The sequence below is a fragment of the Ambystoma mexicanum genome, chromosome 6q (genome assembly GCF_040938575.1).
Source record: "Ambystoma mexicanum isolate Mex_15411 chromosome 6q, UKY_AmexF1_1, whole genome shotgun sequence".
In the NCBI taxonomy this organism is placed as follows: domain Eukaryota; kingdom Metazoa; phylum Chordata; class Amphibia; order Caudata; family Ambystomatidae; genus Ambystoma; species Ambystoma mexicanum.
In genome coordinates this window covers 308,985,731-309,002,861 of record NC_090937.1, presented here as the reverse complement: position 1 = coordinate 309,002,861, position 17,131 = coordinate 308,985,731, and the positions used below count along the sequence as shown (strand labels likewise).

At 51.7% G+C, this 17,131-nt stretch overlaps 1 protein-coding gene across 2 annotated transcripts in view; it reads right to left on the bottom strand.

The window, feature by feature from the left end:
• The window catches only part of ECPAS (Ecm29 proteasome adaptor and scaffold), a 3,148,361-nt gene that overhangs the window by 289,256 nt on the left and 2,841,974 nt on the right, over positions 1–17,131 (bottom strand). For both annotated transcript variants that reach the window (XM_069630810.1, XM_069630809.1), the window contains exon 43: positions 16,783–16,826. In XM_069630810.1, the coding sequence (XP_069486911.1) occupies positions 16,783–16,826 (44 nt within the window). The remainder of the gene's footprint in view (positions 1–16,782; positions 16,827–17,131) is intronic.

Below are 17,131 nucleotides of genomic sequence, written 5' to 3'. Positions count from 1 at the left end.
CGGCAGCTTGAGGTAGAGTGGACACATCTTCACGCATTCCAGTCACTCTGGAGCGACTACTCGGTTCAAGGTAGATTATACCTTTCACCCACAGTGCCTTAGGTTAGAAGAAATGCTTGTAGTTGGATCCTCCTGTGTGCAGCAGCGTTGGACCCGGCCTCCTCATTCCTCGGTCTGGTGATGAAAAGAAGGAATCTGAATGGGATGTCTCAGCAGCAGTCTCAAAAGAGGATAATTGGAAAGGATTTCTTCAGTCTCCCTGGTCAGTCTTGACGTTTTGGCGCCTTTTTCCCAACACCAACAAAGGACGGTATTCGCCCGGTCGATGATATTCGATTCTGGAGTCCTGCACTATGGTGAGGGGATTTTAGAGGAGTCGGTTTGTGCCTCTGAAGGTTCACCTGGAGCTCAGCAAAGACTTGGACGGATTTGTCCTCGCAAAGACGTTGCACTGCAAATGGGTTGGAGGTCTCCTGGTATTCACGGTTTGCAGCTCTGGAAAGGCACAGCACCTTTGGAAATGGCTCCATTTGTAGTTCGTCTCAGAGCTGGTTGCTCCCACCAGCCAAAGGGAAGGAGTCGTCCCCTCAGAGCTCCTCTGTCGAGTAGAAAACTGGGTCAGGACAGCTGTGGTTGCTTCACAGTGATGAGAAGGGTCTGCAGGCATCTCTGGTCATCCTCATCTTCCGTTACTTCAGTTCCAATGGTCAACTTTCCTTTCACCTCAGGAACCTCACCTTTTATTCTGTTTTCCCACACTCTCCTCTGCAAACACTATCAGCATTTTACAGAAAGGGGCGGGTGGCTATCCAATCAGGACAGCCAGCCCCTCCAGTGGGAACTGGTTTCCTTTGGGCACTCTGGCAGACCAAGAACCGGGGAGTCAATAACTCCTCCCCCACTTCCTGCCTGCCAAGACAAACCGGAGGCTAGGCGGGGCCTCCCAAGGGTTACCACCAAAGGAAAAATACACACACAGACCTCCCCCTCACAGAATGGTACAAGGGCTAACAAAGAACAATCACCATAGAAATGGTGAAAAAAAGAAAAGAGCCACCATGTGAGAACATAGGTGACCCTATTGTGCACAACCAAGACTGTTAATACAGTCTGCAGTAAAAACAAATAGGACAAAAGTTGGTAGAACACGTCCAACGCCACCAGTCATAACTATAGGGTTTTCTATGTGACTAGAAAGTCACTGGAGCAGAGAGCAGGGTGATACTAGGTATCCCATTAGCATTCCACATAAGGTGGTGTGTGCTAATCTCTCATAGTGTAACTTTTTAGGAGGGGTACCAATTATCACTCTATCCTTAAGAACTGTAGTTAGTAAGGATAAAGAAAGAATCTCAAAGGAGAACCCAAAGGGTTGCCAGCAACACTGCACATAAGGCGCTGTTTGCTCCAAAAGTTAAACACAGATGCCTTTAAAGAGATATGGGGGAAAGCAGACTCCATAGTAAAGGTTAAACACAGAGAACAGAGTTCCAAAAGTCAGAGCAAATCCGAATGAACGAGGGGAAAAAGGCTCCCCTAATTCAGGATAGAAAGAAAACGGTCCAGAAGTCCAAAAAAAAGTGCTGGGGGTCTCACTAGGAGAGGGGAGGAAGCATACAAATGATACATCTCCCTAACAGGTGGATCTTCTGTAAACGACTAAAGTCAGATATGATTTTGGGAAGGAACGTCTGCCTCGCCCACAGGTCACCTTTCCCCTTGGAGAAAACAAGGTAGGGAGGTATGACAAAGGACTGGAGCTCACTCACCCACCTGGCAGAGGTGAACGCATCCAGGAAAATCACCTTTAAGGTGAGCGATCTCAAACACCATGAATGTAATGTCTAAAATGGAGCCATCAAAAGGAAATTATGAACAAGGCTCAAATCCCATGAAGTAACAAACTAATGTGAAGGAAAACTGGTTATATAGTCCCCAACAAAAAGGCCACAACATTGGGGATATTGAAGAACACCCTGCTCTGGTGCTCTCTTAAAGACCAAAATAGTGGCCAGGTAGCCATTCAGAGCGTGAATTTGAGCAATAAATCCACAACAGACATTGTAAGACAGACCACTGGGTCCATACCAGGCTACCGATCCCAAACCAAAAACGTACGCCACCTGCAAGCATAAAAGCACTTAGTGGCGGGACTCCGAGCAGAAAGGAGAACATCTAAAACCTTAGCAGAAGGTCTCACTCCTTGTTCCTCAGCCTCTAACAAGTCAAACATGAAGATTAAGGCTACTGAAATTATGATGCAGGACCTGGCCCCCTTATTGGGAGAGCAGGTCCACCATGCTGGAAGGTGTCAGAGGGGGGAATGGGGGGCAGGTGGACATGTTCTGAAGCTCTGGGAACAACGTGCCGTGGGCCCAGTCTGTGGCAATGAAGTTCAAGGTGGACCCAAACATCTGCAGTCTCCTGAGAGCCAGAGGGATGACAGGAATCGGAGGGAACTCGTCGAGGACATCCAATTCCCACTCAACCATCAATGCATACCCTAGGGCTTGACCCTGAGAAAACCACTCGGGCAGAAATACACACAATTCCTGTTCACACTAGATGGGAGGAGTCCACCTGATCGGTCCCCTAATGGTCAAAGATCCCATTCAGAACTTCCTAGCAAAGCAGGATGAAGTCTGCCTGCTCAAGGCATCGGCAAACACGTTCTCTGTTCCGGCAAGATGGGCAGCAGACAGGTATACATTGTTCTGCAGAGCCCAGAACCGCAGTTGCATTATTTCCCTGCACAGAGATAGTGACCCTACATCACCCCTCTTGTTAAAGTAGTGCATGGGCACTGTGTTGTGCATGTTGGTTGGATTTTCAGGATCAGCTTTTTGACAGTATTAAGATGGATTTCTAGAATCTGGCCTGGTGGACAGATTTTAGGGGGCCACCCTAGTTATGGTGAACAGGGAGCTCAGAGTTTAGCCAAAACCCAATCAAGGTAGCAATGGAGAGCAATCAAAGCTTAGTGTCAAGAGAGTGCGAGTGTTATCAGGGGCCCTCAATGATTCCACACAGAATGTCATAACATTTTAGCTTAGACAGTCAGTTATAAGGAACAAGTTACTTACCTGTAACTGTTGTTCTCCAGCATGGGTCTGGCATGGATTCACATGCTCATGAATATTCCCCGTCGTCAGGCTGGGAATCCTCGGTAAAGAAAAAACCAGTATCAGTTTTGTTTCTGATCTGTCTTTCGTAGTAATAACCAATCACTGGTCTCTGCGTCATACTGACCACAGCCAATGACTGCCCTCTACCTAAGCACCGCCTCTGGCAGCCATCTTCAGATTTGGAAGCACGTGAAGTGGCAGTATGACCAAGTGAAGAGCCGCAGAGGGGTAGGCGGGAGGGTTCGCATGTGAATCCATGCCAGACCCATGCTGGAGAACAACAGTTACAGGTAAGTAACTTGTTCCTTCTCCAGCATGGGGTCTGGCATGGATTCACATGCTCATGAATAAAGAATACATAGCAGTACACACATGCACAACCACGGGAGGTGGCAAAGGCTCAACATTAAGCATTACATCAAACTCAACATTAAGCATCTTACCTCCTCACCAGGCTCACCTCAGGCGAACAGGTTGCGCAGCACTGCTTGGCCGACCCTGGACTCCTCCCTGGAATCCCGATCAACGCAGTAGAATTTCGTGAAGGTGTGCGTCGACCTCCACGTAGCAGCCCTGCATATGTCCAGCAGGGGCACACCAGAAAGGAACGCCGTGGTAGCTGCGATCGCTCTGGTGGAATGGGCTCTCGGACGGCCAGGCAGCGGTCGGTTTGCCAACCGATGACAGTACATGATACAGCCGGAGAGCCATCTGGAAATGGAAGCCTTCGAGAGAGCCTTCCCCTGATTGACAGGTCCAAAGTTCACAAAGAGTTGTGACGTCTTCCGAAAACACTTTGTGCGGTCCACGTAGAACTTCAGCGCTCTAGCCACATCCAGCGAGTGCAAAGTCCTCTCAGCCGGCGACGAAGGCGACGGGAAGAACACAGGCAACACCAAGGGTTCGTTGAGATGGAAGTCCGACGGTACCTTGGGCATGAAGGAGGGGTGCGTCCTGAGCACTACCCTCGTGTCGTGAAAAGTCAAGTACGGGGCCTTGCAGGAAAGGGCCTGGATCTCTCCCACCCGTCGTGCGGAGGTGATGGCCACAAGAAACGCTGTTTTCCACGACAGAAACTTCAATGGGGCCGAGTGCAGAGGCTCGAACGGAGGTCCCATGAGCTTGGTCAGCACCACGTTGAGCTCCCACGCCGGGGCCGGAGCCTTCACCGGCGGGAACGATCTGAACAGTCCCTTCATGAACTCTTTCACCAGATGATGAGACCACAAGGACGTCCGCCCCGTGGTTCTGGTGTATTGGGAGATCGCAGCAAGATGAATCTTGATGGACGCGTGTGCCAGTCCAGCTTTGGCCAGCGTCAGCAGGTACGGCAGTACCTGGGGAGCCGTAATCCGTAAAGGGTTAATCTTCTGTGCGTGGCACCAGACAGAGAACCTCTTCCATTTGTGTCCGTAGCATTTAAGAGTCGAGGACGCCCTGGCCTTTGCAAGAACCTCTCTGCAGTCGGCCGGTATGTCGTATCCTCCAAACTCTAGCGCTGCAGGAGCCAGGCCTGCAAGTTCAGCGATTTCGGGTTGTGGTGGAGGATGGCGCCTCCTTCCCTGGAGAGTAGATCCGCGTCCACCGGCAGCTTGATTGGCGGGGACGCTGACAAGTCCAGAAGGTCCGGGAACCATATCTGCCTCGGCCACGCAGGTGCGACGAGGATCATCCTGCACCGTGACCTCTTGAGCTGGTTGACGAGCCGGATTAGCAGTGGCAAAGGAGGGAACGCGTAGAGGAACAGGCCCTCCCAGGGGAACGAGAAAGCATCGCCCATGCTCCTCGCCTGGGGAAACCTGCTGGCGAACCTCCGGCACTTGGAGTTCGTCGCCGTCGCGAACAGGTCGATCTGGGGTGTGCCCCACCGTCGGAAGAGGCGATCCACTAGATCCTGCCGTAGTTCCCACTCGTGGCACGAGCGCAGCTCCCTGCTGAGTGAGTCGGCGATGGTGTTTTTTATCCCTGCCAGATGAAACGGCACCAGAAACATCCTTTGGGCGACGGCCCAATGCCACAGGTCCTGCGCCTCCTTGGACAGTGCTGGGGACCTGGTTCCGCCCTGTTTCCTGATGTAAAACATGGTGGTGGTGTTGTCGGTGAAGATCCTCACCACCTTGCCCTTGAGGGACGGAAGGAAGGACCTGAGGGCCCAGAACACTGCACGGAGCTCCAGGACGTTGATATGGAGGGACTTCTCCGTCGGGAGCCAAAGGCCTCTCGCGTGCAGATTTTCGGTGTGCGCTCCCCACCCTTCCAGGGAGGCATCCGTGGTCACTGTCTCCTGGTGGTCTGGGGTCTGGAAGTCCATGCCCGCCGTCAGATGCGCGCGGATGCCCCACCACCGGACCGCTCGGCGGAAACTCTCGTCGAGTGTGATCCTCTCCTCGAAGCCGCCCGTCGTTTGGATCCAGCGCGCGTCCAGGAACTCCTGCAACGGGCGCATCCGGAGCCTGCACATGGGAATGAGGTAGATGCAAGAAGACATCATTCCGAGGAGGGACTTGATGGACCTCACCTTGGCCGCGTCGGAAACCAACATCCGCTGTACCTTGCCCAGGATGGACCTGGTCCTTTCCTCCGACGGAGAGGCCAGAAGGGACACTGTGTCGAGCTTCGCTCCCAGAAACAGTGCGTTTTGCGCGGGTACCAGGTGGGACTTGGCGTAGTTCACGGAGAATCCCAGGTCCGTGAGAAGTTGGACGGTCCTTGCCGTGTGATCCACGGCGAGCTCCCTCGTCTTGGCTCGGATGAGCCAGTCGTCCAGGTAGGGGTAGACGTGGATCCCCTCGCGGCGAAGCTGCGCCGCCACCGGTGCAAGGCACTTGGTGAATACCCTGGGTGCCGACCGTAGTCCGAAGGGGAGGGCTTTGAACTGGTAGTGACGCCCTTGGACCACAAACCTGAGGAATTTCCGGTGCCCCTTTAGGATGGGAATATGGAAGTAGGCATCCTCCAAATCCAACGACGACAGGAAGTCTCCTTCCTCCAGCTGACCCAGGACGTGCTGGAGGGTGACCATCCGGAACTTTTGCGCCTTGATGAACTTGTTCAGACGTCGCAGGTCCAGGATGGGGCGCCATCCCCCGTCTTCTTCTTCACGAGGAAGTATCTCGAGTAAACTCCGAAGCCCCGAAGCCTCTTTGGGACGAGTTCGATGGCGCCCTTCCTGAGCATCGCCTTTACCTCCAGGAGAAGTTGAGGGACGTGAAGTTCTTTCCTGGCCACGGGGGGGACGCGCGGACACCTTCTTTGAAACTCGAGCGCGTGGCCCCGGGCCAAGGCGTCCAGCACCCAACGGTCGGTGGAGATGGACTCCCACACGCTGACGAAGCTCGCCAGCCGGCCTCCCACCGGGGTGCTTCGGTGGGGGCCCGACCCCACGGCCGGTTCAATCCTGCTTCGACGAGGCTTTGCCGCCTTGACCTCCTTGGCGACGACGGCGGGGTCCGCCAGACTTGCCTCGTCCTCTGTAGGCCTCCTGAGCCGACGAGCGGGCCGCTTGACGGTAGGTGGAGAAACCGCCGCCGGAACTTTTGGAGGCGCCCTTGCCTCCGCTGCTCCGAAAGGGCGTCCGTCGTTGTTGCAGAACTCCAAGGGCCCGGGCCGTCTCGGTGTCCGCTTTAATGGCCTGAAGGGAATCGTCCACTGTTTTCCCAAACAGGTTGTTCCCATCGAAGGGCATGTCCAGGACTCTGGTCTGAACGTCTTGACGGAAGTCCGTAGCCTTGAGCCATCCACGCCGCCTAAGGCAAACGCAGTTGCCCAACTGGCGGAACCCAGTGTCGGCGATGTCCGTCGCAACGGTAATGGCGTGGTCCGAAGCCACCTCACCTTCCTGCAGGATCTCCAGGGCCTCTGCCCTCTTGTCGTCCGGCAAGAAGTCCAGCAGGGGAGCCAGTTTGTACCAGAGCTCCCTGTCGTAGCGGGCCACGATAGCCAAGGCGTTGGCCGCTTTAATCGTCGTCGCCGCAGATGAGATGACTCTGCGTCCCATAGCGTCCAATTTCTTTCCCTCGCCGTCCGGTGGGGAAGTCGATGTGGAGGCCGCACCCCCCCCCCCCCCGCTTTTTTCCTGGCCGCCGCGGAGACGACGGAGTCCGGGGTGGGCTGCGCCCGGAGGCACAGGGGGGCCGTGTCCGGGACCCGGTACTTCTTCTCATACTGGTCTCTTCTAGCTGGCGTCGTGGAAGGGTTCTTGAGGAGGGTGAGGCCCTCATCCCAAATGTCGTCCAATAGAGGCACTGAGAGGACCGTCTTCCTCTTGGCCTCGCGCCGCTGATAAAGGAAGCCTTCCTTCTTCTTCTCCTCCGGGCAGAGTTGGAAAAGCTCGGATGCCCTGGTGATCATGGAGTGGAACGATCCAATCTCATCGGGCGGAGAAGCCCTGGTGGGAGGCGACGACGGTACATCCTCGTCGTATACCTCGTCGTCCGTACCCGTCGCTGCCGTGTCAGTCCCCGTATCATCCCCTCGGGTGGACGGGGAGGAGGGCTGGAAGGGGCGCGATGGCTGAAAAGGAGGCGGAGGGTGGATCCTTCTTTTCTTGGTAGGGGGAACACCAGAAGGTCCCGGTTCTGGGTCCCCCGACGGGAGAGGTTCCGTCGGCAACGGTAGTCTCGTCCTTATCTCTGAGCATAAGGACTGTATAGCCAACAAAATGGCCGCCGAGTTGTCTCGCGGCGCTGGCAGAGGGGAATCCGATGGGCGATCAGGGGCCCCGTCGGTACCCTCGACGATGTCGTCGTCACCTGCGTCGGGATCCATCCCGACGGGTCGGTCTTCTTCCACGCCGAGGCCGTGGCTTAAGACTTCGACCAGCTCCTCCTCCGAGGTTGAGGCCGAATCTACGACGACGCCTTGCCCCCCCTTTTTCTTCCCCACAGGGGATTTCACGGGGGTCCTATCGATGGGCACAAAAGAGGACTCCCTCCGAGGTGGCAGGGAGACTCTGAGCCCCGAGGTCGCCACCACTGGTGTAGCCTCCACAGGCTGAGCCAGGGCCGCCGCGAGAGTTTCGATAGAGGGCTTGGCCGGATGGATTAAGGCCTTCACCACCTTAGGTGCGCTCACCGCCTTATCCTTGAGGGGGGGGGGACACTGCCTCGCCCCCCCCTCCGCCTTCGAGCTCGACCGGGGCCTCTCCAGGAGCTTTGCCGGGTGCTCGGCCTTCCTCTTACCCGACCCCGAGCGTTGGCTCGTGGTTGATGGTGCCGGGGAGGGTGCGCCCTGCCTGGCGCCCGTAGAGCCCGACCGTTCGGCGCTCCCGGTGCCAGCGGACTCGCGGTGCTTGGCCTTATGTTGGACCCCCGTCGCCGGGGCGTCCTCAAAGGTCTTAGAAGACCGCTCGGCTTTCTTCCTCTTCTTCTCGCCGGACGGGCTCTTCCCTTCCAGCCAGTTGGCGAGACGTTGATGGCGGTCCTTCATGGTCCGCTCCGACATGTTGCCGCAAAACGCACAGTCCTTCTCCACGTGCGTCTTGTCCTCATGTAGGCAGTAAAGACAAAAAGAGTGTTCGTCCTCCTTGAAGACGTTCTGCAGCTGGCATCCAGGGCAGACCCTGAACAGCTTTCCGGGCGTCGAGCTTCCCTTCTCCTGGGCCATGACCGGGCCTGAGAAACTTCTGGAGTCCTCCAAAAGCGTAGCTCGACGAAATCTTCACCCTTGAGGGGCGCAGACTAATCCGACACGGGTCCCCGTTGATCGGATGGAGAATCGGTGGAGCTTGAGGCTCTTTTTGACCGAAAAAACGAAGTTTTGAGAAAAAACGTGAAAAAAAAATAGCACTAACGCTCGAGAGCAATAGCACGAGGATCCCAACACATGAACATGCGGTAAAAATCTGAAGATGGCTGCCAGAGGCGGTGCTTAGGTAGAGGGCAGTCATTGGCTGTGGTCAGTATGACGCAGAGACCAGTGATTGGTTATTACTACGAAAGACAGATCAGAAACGAAACTGATACTGGTTTTTTCTTTACCGAGGATTCCCAGCCTGACGACGGGGAATATTCATGAGCATGTGAATCCATGCCAGACCCCATGCTGGAGAAATATATACAATCGCCAGTATGTTCATTCACTATACATCATCAAATAACTTTCCAAACAGGTAAGGGATGCAAATGCAGTTTAAATGATGAGAAACAGTTACAAGTTGAATTCCCTAAACTGTATAAGTCCAATTCGATGACCAAAGGAGAGTAAGAGGGAGTTAGGAGACAAAGGGACTTGTTCCTAATGTGATCATATATAGGATGGGGCTGGGGGGCGGAGACAGGCACAGTTATGCTTACTTAACCCACACCGACTCAGATTTTCCCAGGGATCACAATGAGTCAACTGAGGGGTGGGGCGGGAGGGTCGCTGGGACTGCAGTCTCCTGTCCTTTGTTTCAGTGAGAGGTGCCATGGGGTTGCACATTCGAGGATTTTTCTGGTCAAGAGGAACTGCAAGATGCAATACTTGTCGATGAAGAAAAGCATATTCCAACAAAACAGACCTCTTCAGGACACTTTACAGGATGCAGACGAGTTCCAGCGACTATCTCCATTTGCAGGCGACAACAGGCACCCTTCCATTAGGGGTCCCAGAAGCTGCTCCAGGACAATTTCCCTTGAAGGTAAGAAGCTGCAATTCGGGGAGAAGGTGACTTGTGGCACAAGCTGGTGACCACCAAAGTTCTGGGAATGGACACGGAGCGACGATGCTTCTGGCAAGGGACCTGGTCAATCCACCGGGCAACCCAGGGACAAGGCTCAGAGTGGCTGGATCCTCGCGAAGGCATTGAGACTAGTTGGTCCCACCAGGCCAAGGGTTGAAGCACCAACGAAAGTCTACGGAGATCAGGCAGAGGAGCAGAGCTCTACTGGGCAAGTCACTGGAGTGGATGCTGCATCACTGCAGAAGTCGTTCTCGGATAATCAACGGGCTGATCATCTTCTTCAGATCCTTGACTCCAATGTAGATCACAAGAATGGCTGCAGCAGTCCTCCTTTTATCTAAAATCCGAGCTAAAAGCAAGTCCAAGTCCACCAATGGTAAGGATCTGCACCGTTCAAACAGCCAGTATTGTCCAATCAGGGACAACTACTGGTTTCATTTCCGCCCAAGTAGCAGACTTTCTGGCACCAGCAATGTGGACTGGGATTAGACTGTACCACCTCTTCCTGGGATGCGCACACACTCCCCAGACAAATAGTTTTGATTTACGACCATGTTCCGGATAGCGTGCGGAAAAAAGGAACATAGGTAAAGGGGGACAGTGCACGATCAATGTCATGTACGTTGTCGAGTAGTGGCATGGCCGAATACGAGTTAGTCGTCAAGATAACGGCCCAAAATGTCACCCTCAGAATTCCGACTCCCGTAATTCAGACTTTCCTTTTTTTTCTCACCCGCCTTACAACACATATATATGTGGGGGGGGGTATGGGATAAAATAATGAGTGTGTGGGGCTGCGGGGAGTCTCCAACCGCATATGTATGTGGTGTAAAGAGGGTTGGGGAAAAAAGGGCATTTTCGTCCGTCGGAATTCTGGCGGTCGTAGTAATCACGTGGATCCGTCCTCAAGAACTATGTCGGGCAGTACTATGCCATCTGTCAAAATGTTTTCCAAGCAGATCACGCTGAATCAATATCTATCCAGATGAGGAAGTGGGAGAATGCAATCAAAAGAACATTACCAGTAAGTAATTTCTCCTTCAATGGATTGCATTCTTCTATAGATTCCTCATCTAATAGACTCCCAAAGCAGTACACAGTACGGAGGGAGAATGAAATCCCTCTGACAAGGAAACTCTCCAACACCGCTCTGCTGAATCAATCATCAGAGTCACACACCACATACAAGCAATAATGCTTAGTGAACGTGTGGAGTGACGCGGTTTGCCTTCACTGGCACACCCCTTTGCAGATGATGCCGCCACGTCCCTGGTGGAATGTGCTTGGTTGCCTGGTGACAAATCTTTTGCTGCTCTCTGATAACACTCTGCAATGCAGAGTTATCCATCTAGAGAGTGTCTGTTTTGACACAGCATAACACTTCCTAGACAAAGAAAAAGAATTGGTCAACCTGCCTGAATTCTGCTGTCCTAGCCAAATAAAAGTTGAGAGCCCTCTTAGGATCTTACCCATGCAATCTTTCCTCATCCTTAGAAGGATGCAGAGGAGGATAAAACATTGGCAACTCAATGCTGTGGGATGTGTGAAATCCATAGAACACTTTAGGTAGAAAGCCAGGTCGCACCTTGAGTGAAGCTTTCTCCTTAAAGAACCGGAGGAAAGGTGGCTTGCAGGAGAAGGCCTGCAGCTCACTTACACATCTAGTTAAGCATGTTTCATCGAATTTCCATGCAAAAAAATGTAAAGTGTTTATACAACAAAACCCTTTTCGATGAAAGGGTTTCGATGCATAAACTCTTAGCATTGTATGTATTGTAATTCGATGGAAATGTTTTCATGGAATACGTTTCGATGCATTTGATTTTCAATGGAATGCATTTGATGCAAGGACCATAAACAAAAGGTCGATAGTACCCCCATTTGACCAGCTGCAATGCCCAAGCATGGGAGGTTATCCCCTTCCACTGAGGGAACTTCTCAACAATTCTCCCTCCAACTGGGGAAATATCAGGGGAGAACAAAGTGGCTTAGCGGCCGACAAACGCCCCTACCGCAGCTGCCGCTGTCCCCTAGAAGTCTCCCTGCACCGTCCGGGACGTCAGAAATGCCTCTGCCCTTGCGTGGCTTGCGGCAGCTGTGCCCTCTTTCCAAACGGAATGTACAGTCTATAGCCTCTTCCTCTTGAGAAGCCGAAAGATTGCTTCTGCGGTTGCTGCACAGCGAGAACCAGAGATTTGGCAGCTATTTCTTAGTCCTTGAATTTCTCCACGGACTCAGCCTTTGGGCCGAACCGGTGCACGCTGTCAAAAGCTATGTCCAGTAGCTTAGCTTGGACATTTGTCGACAAACCCGAACTGTGAAGACAGACTGAGCATCTCAGAACACAGGAGATGACCCCAGCGCCCGGCCCAGGCAATCTGCAGTGTCCAGGCCCAACTGCAGTGCCTGGCAAGCTACCTCTTTTCTGTCATTGAATTGCTGCAGAAAAACATCCCTCATCCAGTCAGTAGAGATGTGTTCTGCTGCCTCCTCTATAAATCTCTACAGCCCATGGAAGTATTTGGCAAATTCACAGGATGCATTCACAGCCTTCAAGGCCTGAGGTGAAGATTTTCTTGGCTAAGGCATTAGTTTTCTTAGATTCCCTATCTGTGGGCAAATTAGAGGTAGAAGTGGCCCGAATGGAGCTCACTGTAGCAGCTAGTACCCCTAAACCTTCTGGCGGGAAGATAGGAAAGGTAAAAAAAACGTGTGCCGTTTTATACTTTTTAGTAAGCTCTGAATCCACAGTTGGAGTGGAGCAAGGCCTCAGCCACAGCGTCGTAATGGGATCTGCAATAGCAGCATTAGAGGGTTATGCCCTTCTCGTTTGAAGACCCTTGTCCAGTATATCACTGAGGTCATAGGATAAGGGCTTCGCAGGAGTGCCAAAGCCTCAACCACCACTCTGAACCATCCTTCGGTATTGAGCATTAGTGTGTCCATATTGGTGCAGATTGCTGCAAGTCAAGGTCAGGAGATGTGTCCAACCCACTTGAATCATGGAGTCACTCAGCAAGGGCAAACAAATCAGCCTGGTCAGCAAAGAAATCATCCCCCCACCAGCCCCTTCACCTGCAGGCCCGAAGCCAAAAGGTTGTGTTGCTATGCCATTGTCACGGGCATCCACATCGCCCGGTCCTTTGATCGGGGACTGGCGGCTATATGTGCATTGGCGCTTGCAGCAAAGGCGGTGGGCTTACTGGTGCTGCTACGGCTCCTTCCTTAAACATCCAGGACCTGTGGCAGTGATGCTGGGTTTCGGTTCTCCTGTCTTCCATGGCAGAATGGAGCCACCATCTTCCCCTTACAGCGCCGGGTACGTCACAACATTGCGTCTGCCCGTTTGCAGGCTGACACAGGGTTGCTAGGCAACCATATAAATAGCCTCCTTTCATGCACTGTGGCATAAAAAAACAGTCAAATCATTGCCTCTGTGCTTCTCAACACTTCTGTTGCTCACGCTCCTTTCTCCCTTTGCCCTGTTCTCTGTGCACCCGTTGCGTTTCTGCCAGGCTTGTTTTCTGCCTAGCTCTTTCCCTCTATTGCTCAGCTCGTTTCTTCAACTTTCACCTGGTTCTTATCCTGCTGTTCTGTCTTGCTTTGTTGCCTTATTGTAATTACCACCTTGTGCGCCTGCTCCGTGCTTTACACTGTTTCTGCACCACATTAATCTAGCAGCATCCTTCCGTAGTGCAGGAAGACCTACCCTGCTCTTTGCTCCCGAGTTGTTTAGGGTGGGCTTTTAGGCATTGCCAACACCACTCTTTGGTGAAGTGGACAGGTACACGCCAATGCTCTGATCTGTTCAACATCCGTTTGTGTATGTCTCACGAAGCTAAAACTCACTGTGGACCTCAGTAAGGTTTGGGAGGTGAGGATGAGTTCTTTGGTTTTCATCGATTACCTTTGGTGGCGGGTGCCGTGACAGAAGTAGGTGTTTGGGGTTTTGGTATTTCACGGTTGACCGCTGTTTGGTTCATGGTGATACAGCTGAAGCACAGATGACAGGATGGCTTCTGGTGACTTGGACTCGATCACTGGACTTCCTTGCGCGCCACCACTAAGTTTAGACACTCAGGACTCGATCCTCAGTTAGGAATGGTGGGAAACCTACAGGCGAGCACTTCTCTGCAGACGGCAACACGACATCCTCAGCCTTGGAAAAGTCATCACATGTTGTGGCTGCAGTGCCCCTTGGAGATTTCTTCAGTTGGTTGGAACTTGGCATGCTGTGGTTGTTGGGCAGTACTATGCAAGGGTACCCCCTCTTCTGGGTGATACACAGCAATTTGGCTTTTGTCTGGTCACTGACAGCCTCCGGACAAAGGACGATGCTGGTGGACTTCTTGGGCTCAAGAGGTCCGGATACTCTTCTTCTGGACCCACAAAGATACCTCTGCAGGACAGCAGGCACACAGGACTGGCTCCCAGGACATTTTGTGTGAAGAACAGCAGTAGCACAATGTCCCCTCGTAGCTACGGGAAGAGGTGGCCTGTCCAGGTCCTCTCTGATTCAGTCCTTGAATTAGCAAAGCAGCTTTTGGATTTGTTGAAGAGTTGCAGCTGCAGACTTCTTCCTCCAGGTGGATTCAGGAAACAATCTTCAAGAATACTTCAGGTTTCCTCTGACTTCAATTTCTGACCCAGAGGTAAATGAGGGGTCCCTTGCTATACATAAATGTCCCCATTTACTCAGCTGAGCTAGGCTGAGTCAGCCAATCAAACACTAGTGCATTCATCCCGGCAGCATCCAATCAGGCTCACAGGCATTCAGGCCATTCACCCAAAACCAGACACTCAAAACAGTGAATGTGTATTGGAGGTAACGCTAGGCCTTTCAGAGTGCACACTGCATTAATTCCAGTTTCAGTCAGGGCTAGCTCAGACAGACCACAGGTATTTTGTCACACAACCAAATACAGAATGTGATTTGTCTCGTCTCTCCATTCATTCAGGTCCCACCCCTGGGATGTACTCAAAACAAGCAGTCCATGGGATGACTCCTATCAGTCTAGCAGGGGCAGCCCCAGCACCATATAGGGTCCTTCCACCCAACATCCAATCATGGAAAGGGAACAGAGCAAGGGCTTCTCGCGTCTTTGAGAAACAGGAAGGGAAAAGCAGAAAGCCAGGTGACCATCTTGCCTTTGTTTAGGAATCCAACGATTCCTATGGCAGGGCATGGATGTCCCAAAAACAGAGGAGACCCAGGAGCCACTGTCAAGTCAGCATGTAGCTGCCACCAGCCCATACCCTGCACTGTGGGCAACACACAGGTGCCCAAAAACATACAGTAGTGTATCCCTACACATGGATGCCACATGGATATCCCATGATTATTGTTCACCATAAGGAAAAGATTAAGAGCTGCACTGCCAGGGGGTCCAAACTGGACTCCTCTGCAGAAAACACATACATGAAAGTGGTAGGACAAGGATGAGGAGGCCCTGTCCTTCCAAATGCATTTCCAGCATCACAGCGAGACCAACCAATACAAGAAGGGGTGAGAAGCCCATAAACCCAGCACCGGATAAGATACCAGATAAACCAAGAAGAGACAAGGTACACATCATGCTCAGGTGGGATAAAGGCAAGACACCCAAAGGTGGGATCAGAGAAAGGAGACTCTAAAGCAGGCTGAGAAACAGGAGACCCCACGATGGGGAGAAAAGAGTCCAACTACTAGGTGTGGTGTGAGAAACAGAACCCCAAGGCGAGCAAACCAAAAGTCTCCCAGGCAAAGAGAAGGAAGTAAGAGAAACTACAGTACAGACCAAATAATTGTATGAGAACCCAAGGGAACAGAAACTGTCACGTCAGGTGGCAAGAAAGAACAGAGATACTGGGCAACCTTGAGGTTTAAAGTGCACCACACCAAGCAGGGATCCTGGGAGAAAACAGATACATTTGGGTGGGGACAGGACCAAGCACCAGCAGGAAAAGAAAGACTGAAAAAGGGACACTCTGAACTGAGTAATCAGGCACGTGGCCTGAGAAATGTCAGAGACATTTGAGAGTGGGTCAGAAACCAGCCACAATTGCCAAGATTAAGAGAAAAGGCCCTTATAGACCTTTCAGGTTTCGTTTAGGTTGATCTTATGTATTAGTGGTAGGGACAGACCTTAGATACAATAGGGTTTAGGTGGAGGACTGTTTTTTGCTTTATACGACATCCTAACGAGCACTCTAATATTTTCTTTAGACAGGGCCAACAACCATCGTAGACGTAAGGATAGAATAGGGATTATTTTTGTTGGTAATAACTCCAGGGAGAAAACATGACCTTGTGTCCATCTCCTGGGTGTGATTTACCACACAACCCAATAAAATTCAGGACCGTTAGCGCATTACTTGCTGTGTGGATTTGCCTGGAGGCAACCGATTCCGGACTTACCGAGAACTCGGAATACTTTTTGTTGGAACAAGTTACTTGAAGTACTTCCCGCACGCAACACTTTGTATAGTGGTCACTGGGCACTACCCCATTATGGAAATAACCATCGTCAAAACGTTTAGTTTAGTTGAGACCCTACGTGTTTATTTTGGCCATAGCTTGAACACATTGTTTAATAAAAGCCTGAGTTCAGCCCCGTGCCTGCCCTCTTTGTCGATTAATGTCCACTATGTGAAGGGAACAACAACGTAGGTCTAGGCCTTTCATATATTTACTGTCATTTTGCCACATTAGAATTCCACCAATGGAAAATGCTGGAATTCTTGTTTACACCCCTAGACAGAGGGTTAAGGGGCAGGAGCAGAGATTAGGTGGGTTGCGGTGGTGAACGGTGATGCAGGGTAGTATCTTCCTACAAAGACTCCTGCAAATCACCCCAAATAAACAAAAATGCCACTGGCAGCTTTTTAAGGATATCATTCTATTGCTAGCAGAAAATACACATTTTTAACGTAAACCACACAAACTGTAGCACGGCTTTGCATGAAAGTTACGAGGAATGAACTACATTTTATATTCTAAACACACGTTTAGCTTACCTGCATGCCGAAACAACAGTCGAAATAGCTTTCAAAAGTTCTTCCTAGAACAATGAACAAAAGACTTATTTAAAACTGGGAGAAACAAATGCTATCCAATACAACTAAAGAACAAATTACATTGCATAGTTTTAGATGGTGTTCTTTCTGATGGATACAGCATTCCTCCCATACATTCTTCATCTATTGCGAAATCTTCCTGATTCAGCCACGAGGTGGCGCCATGCAGCCCTGAACTGGGTCCTTCAGATCTTTACTGTGCACCGTCATGCTGGAAGTCACGTAATGTCCAAGTAGGCTAAGGGTCACTGGCGCCATTTCCACACAGCACTGGCCTTTCCTATCTAGG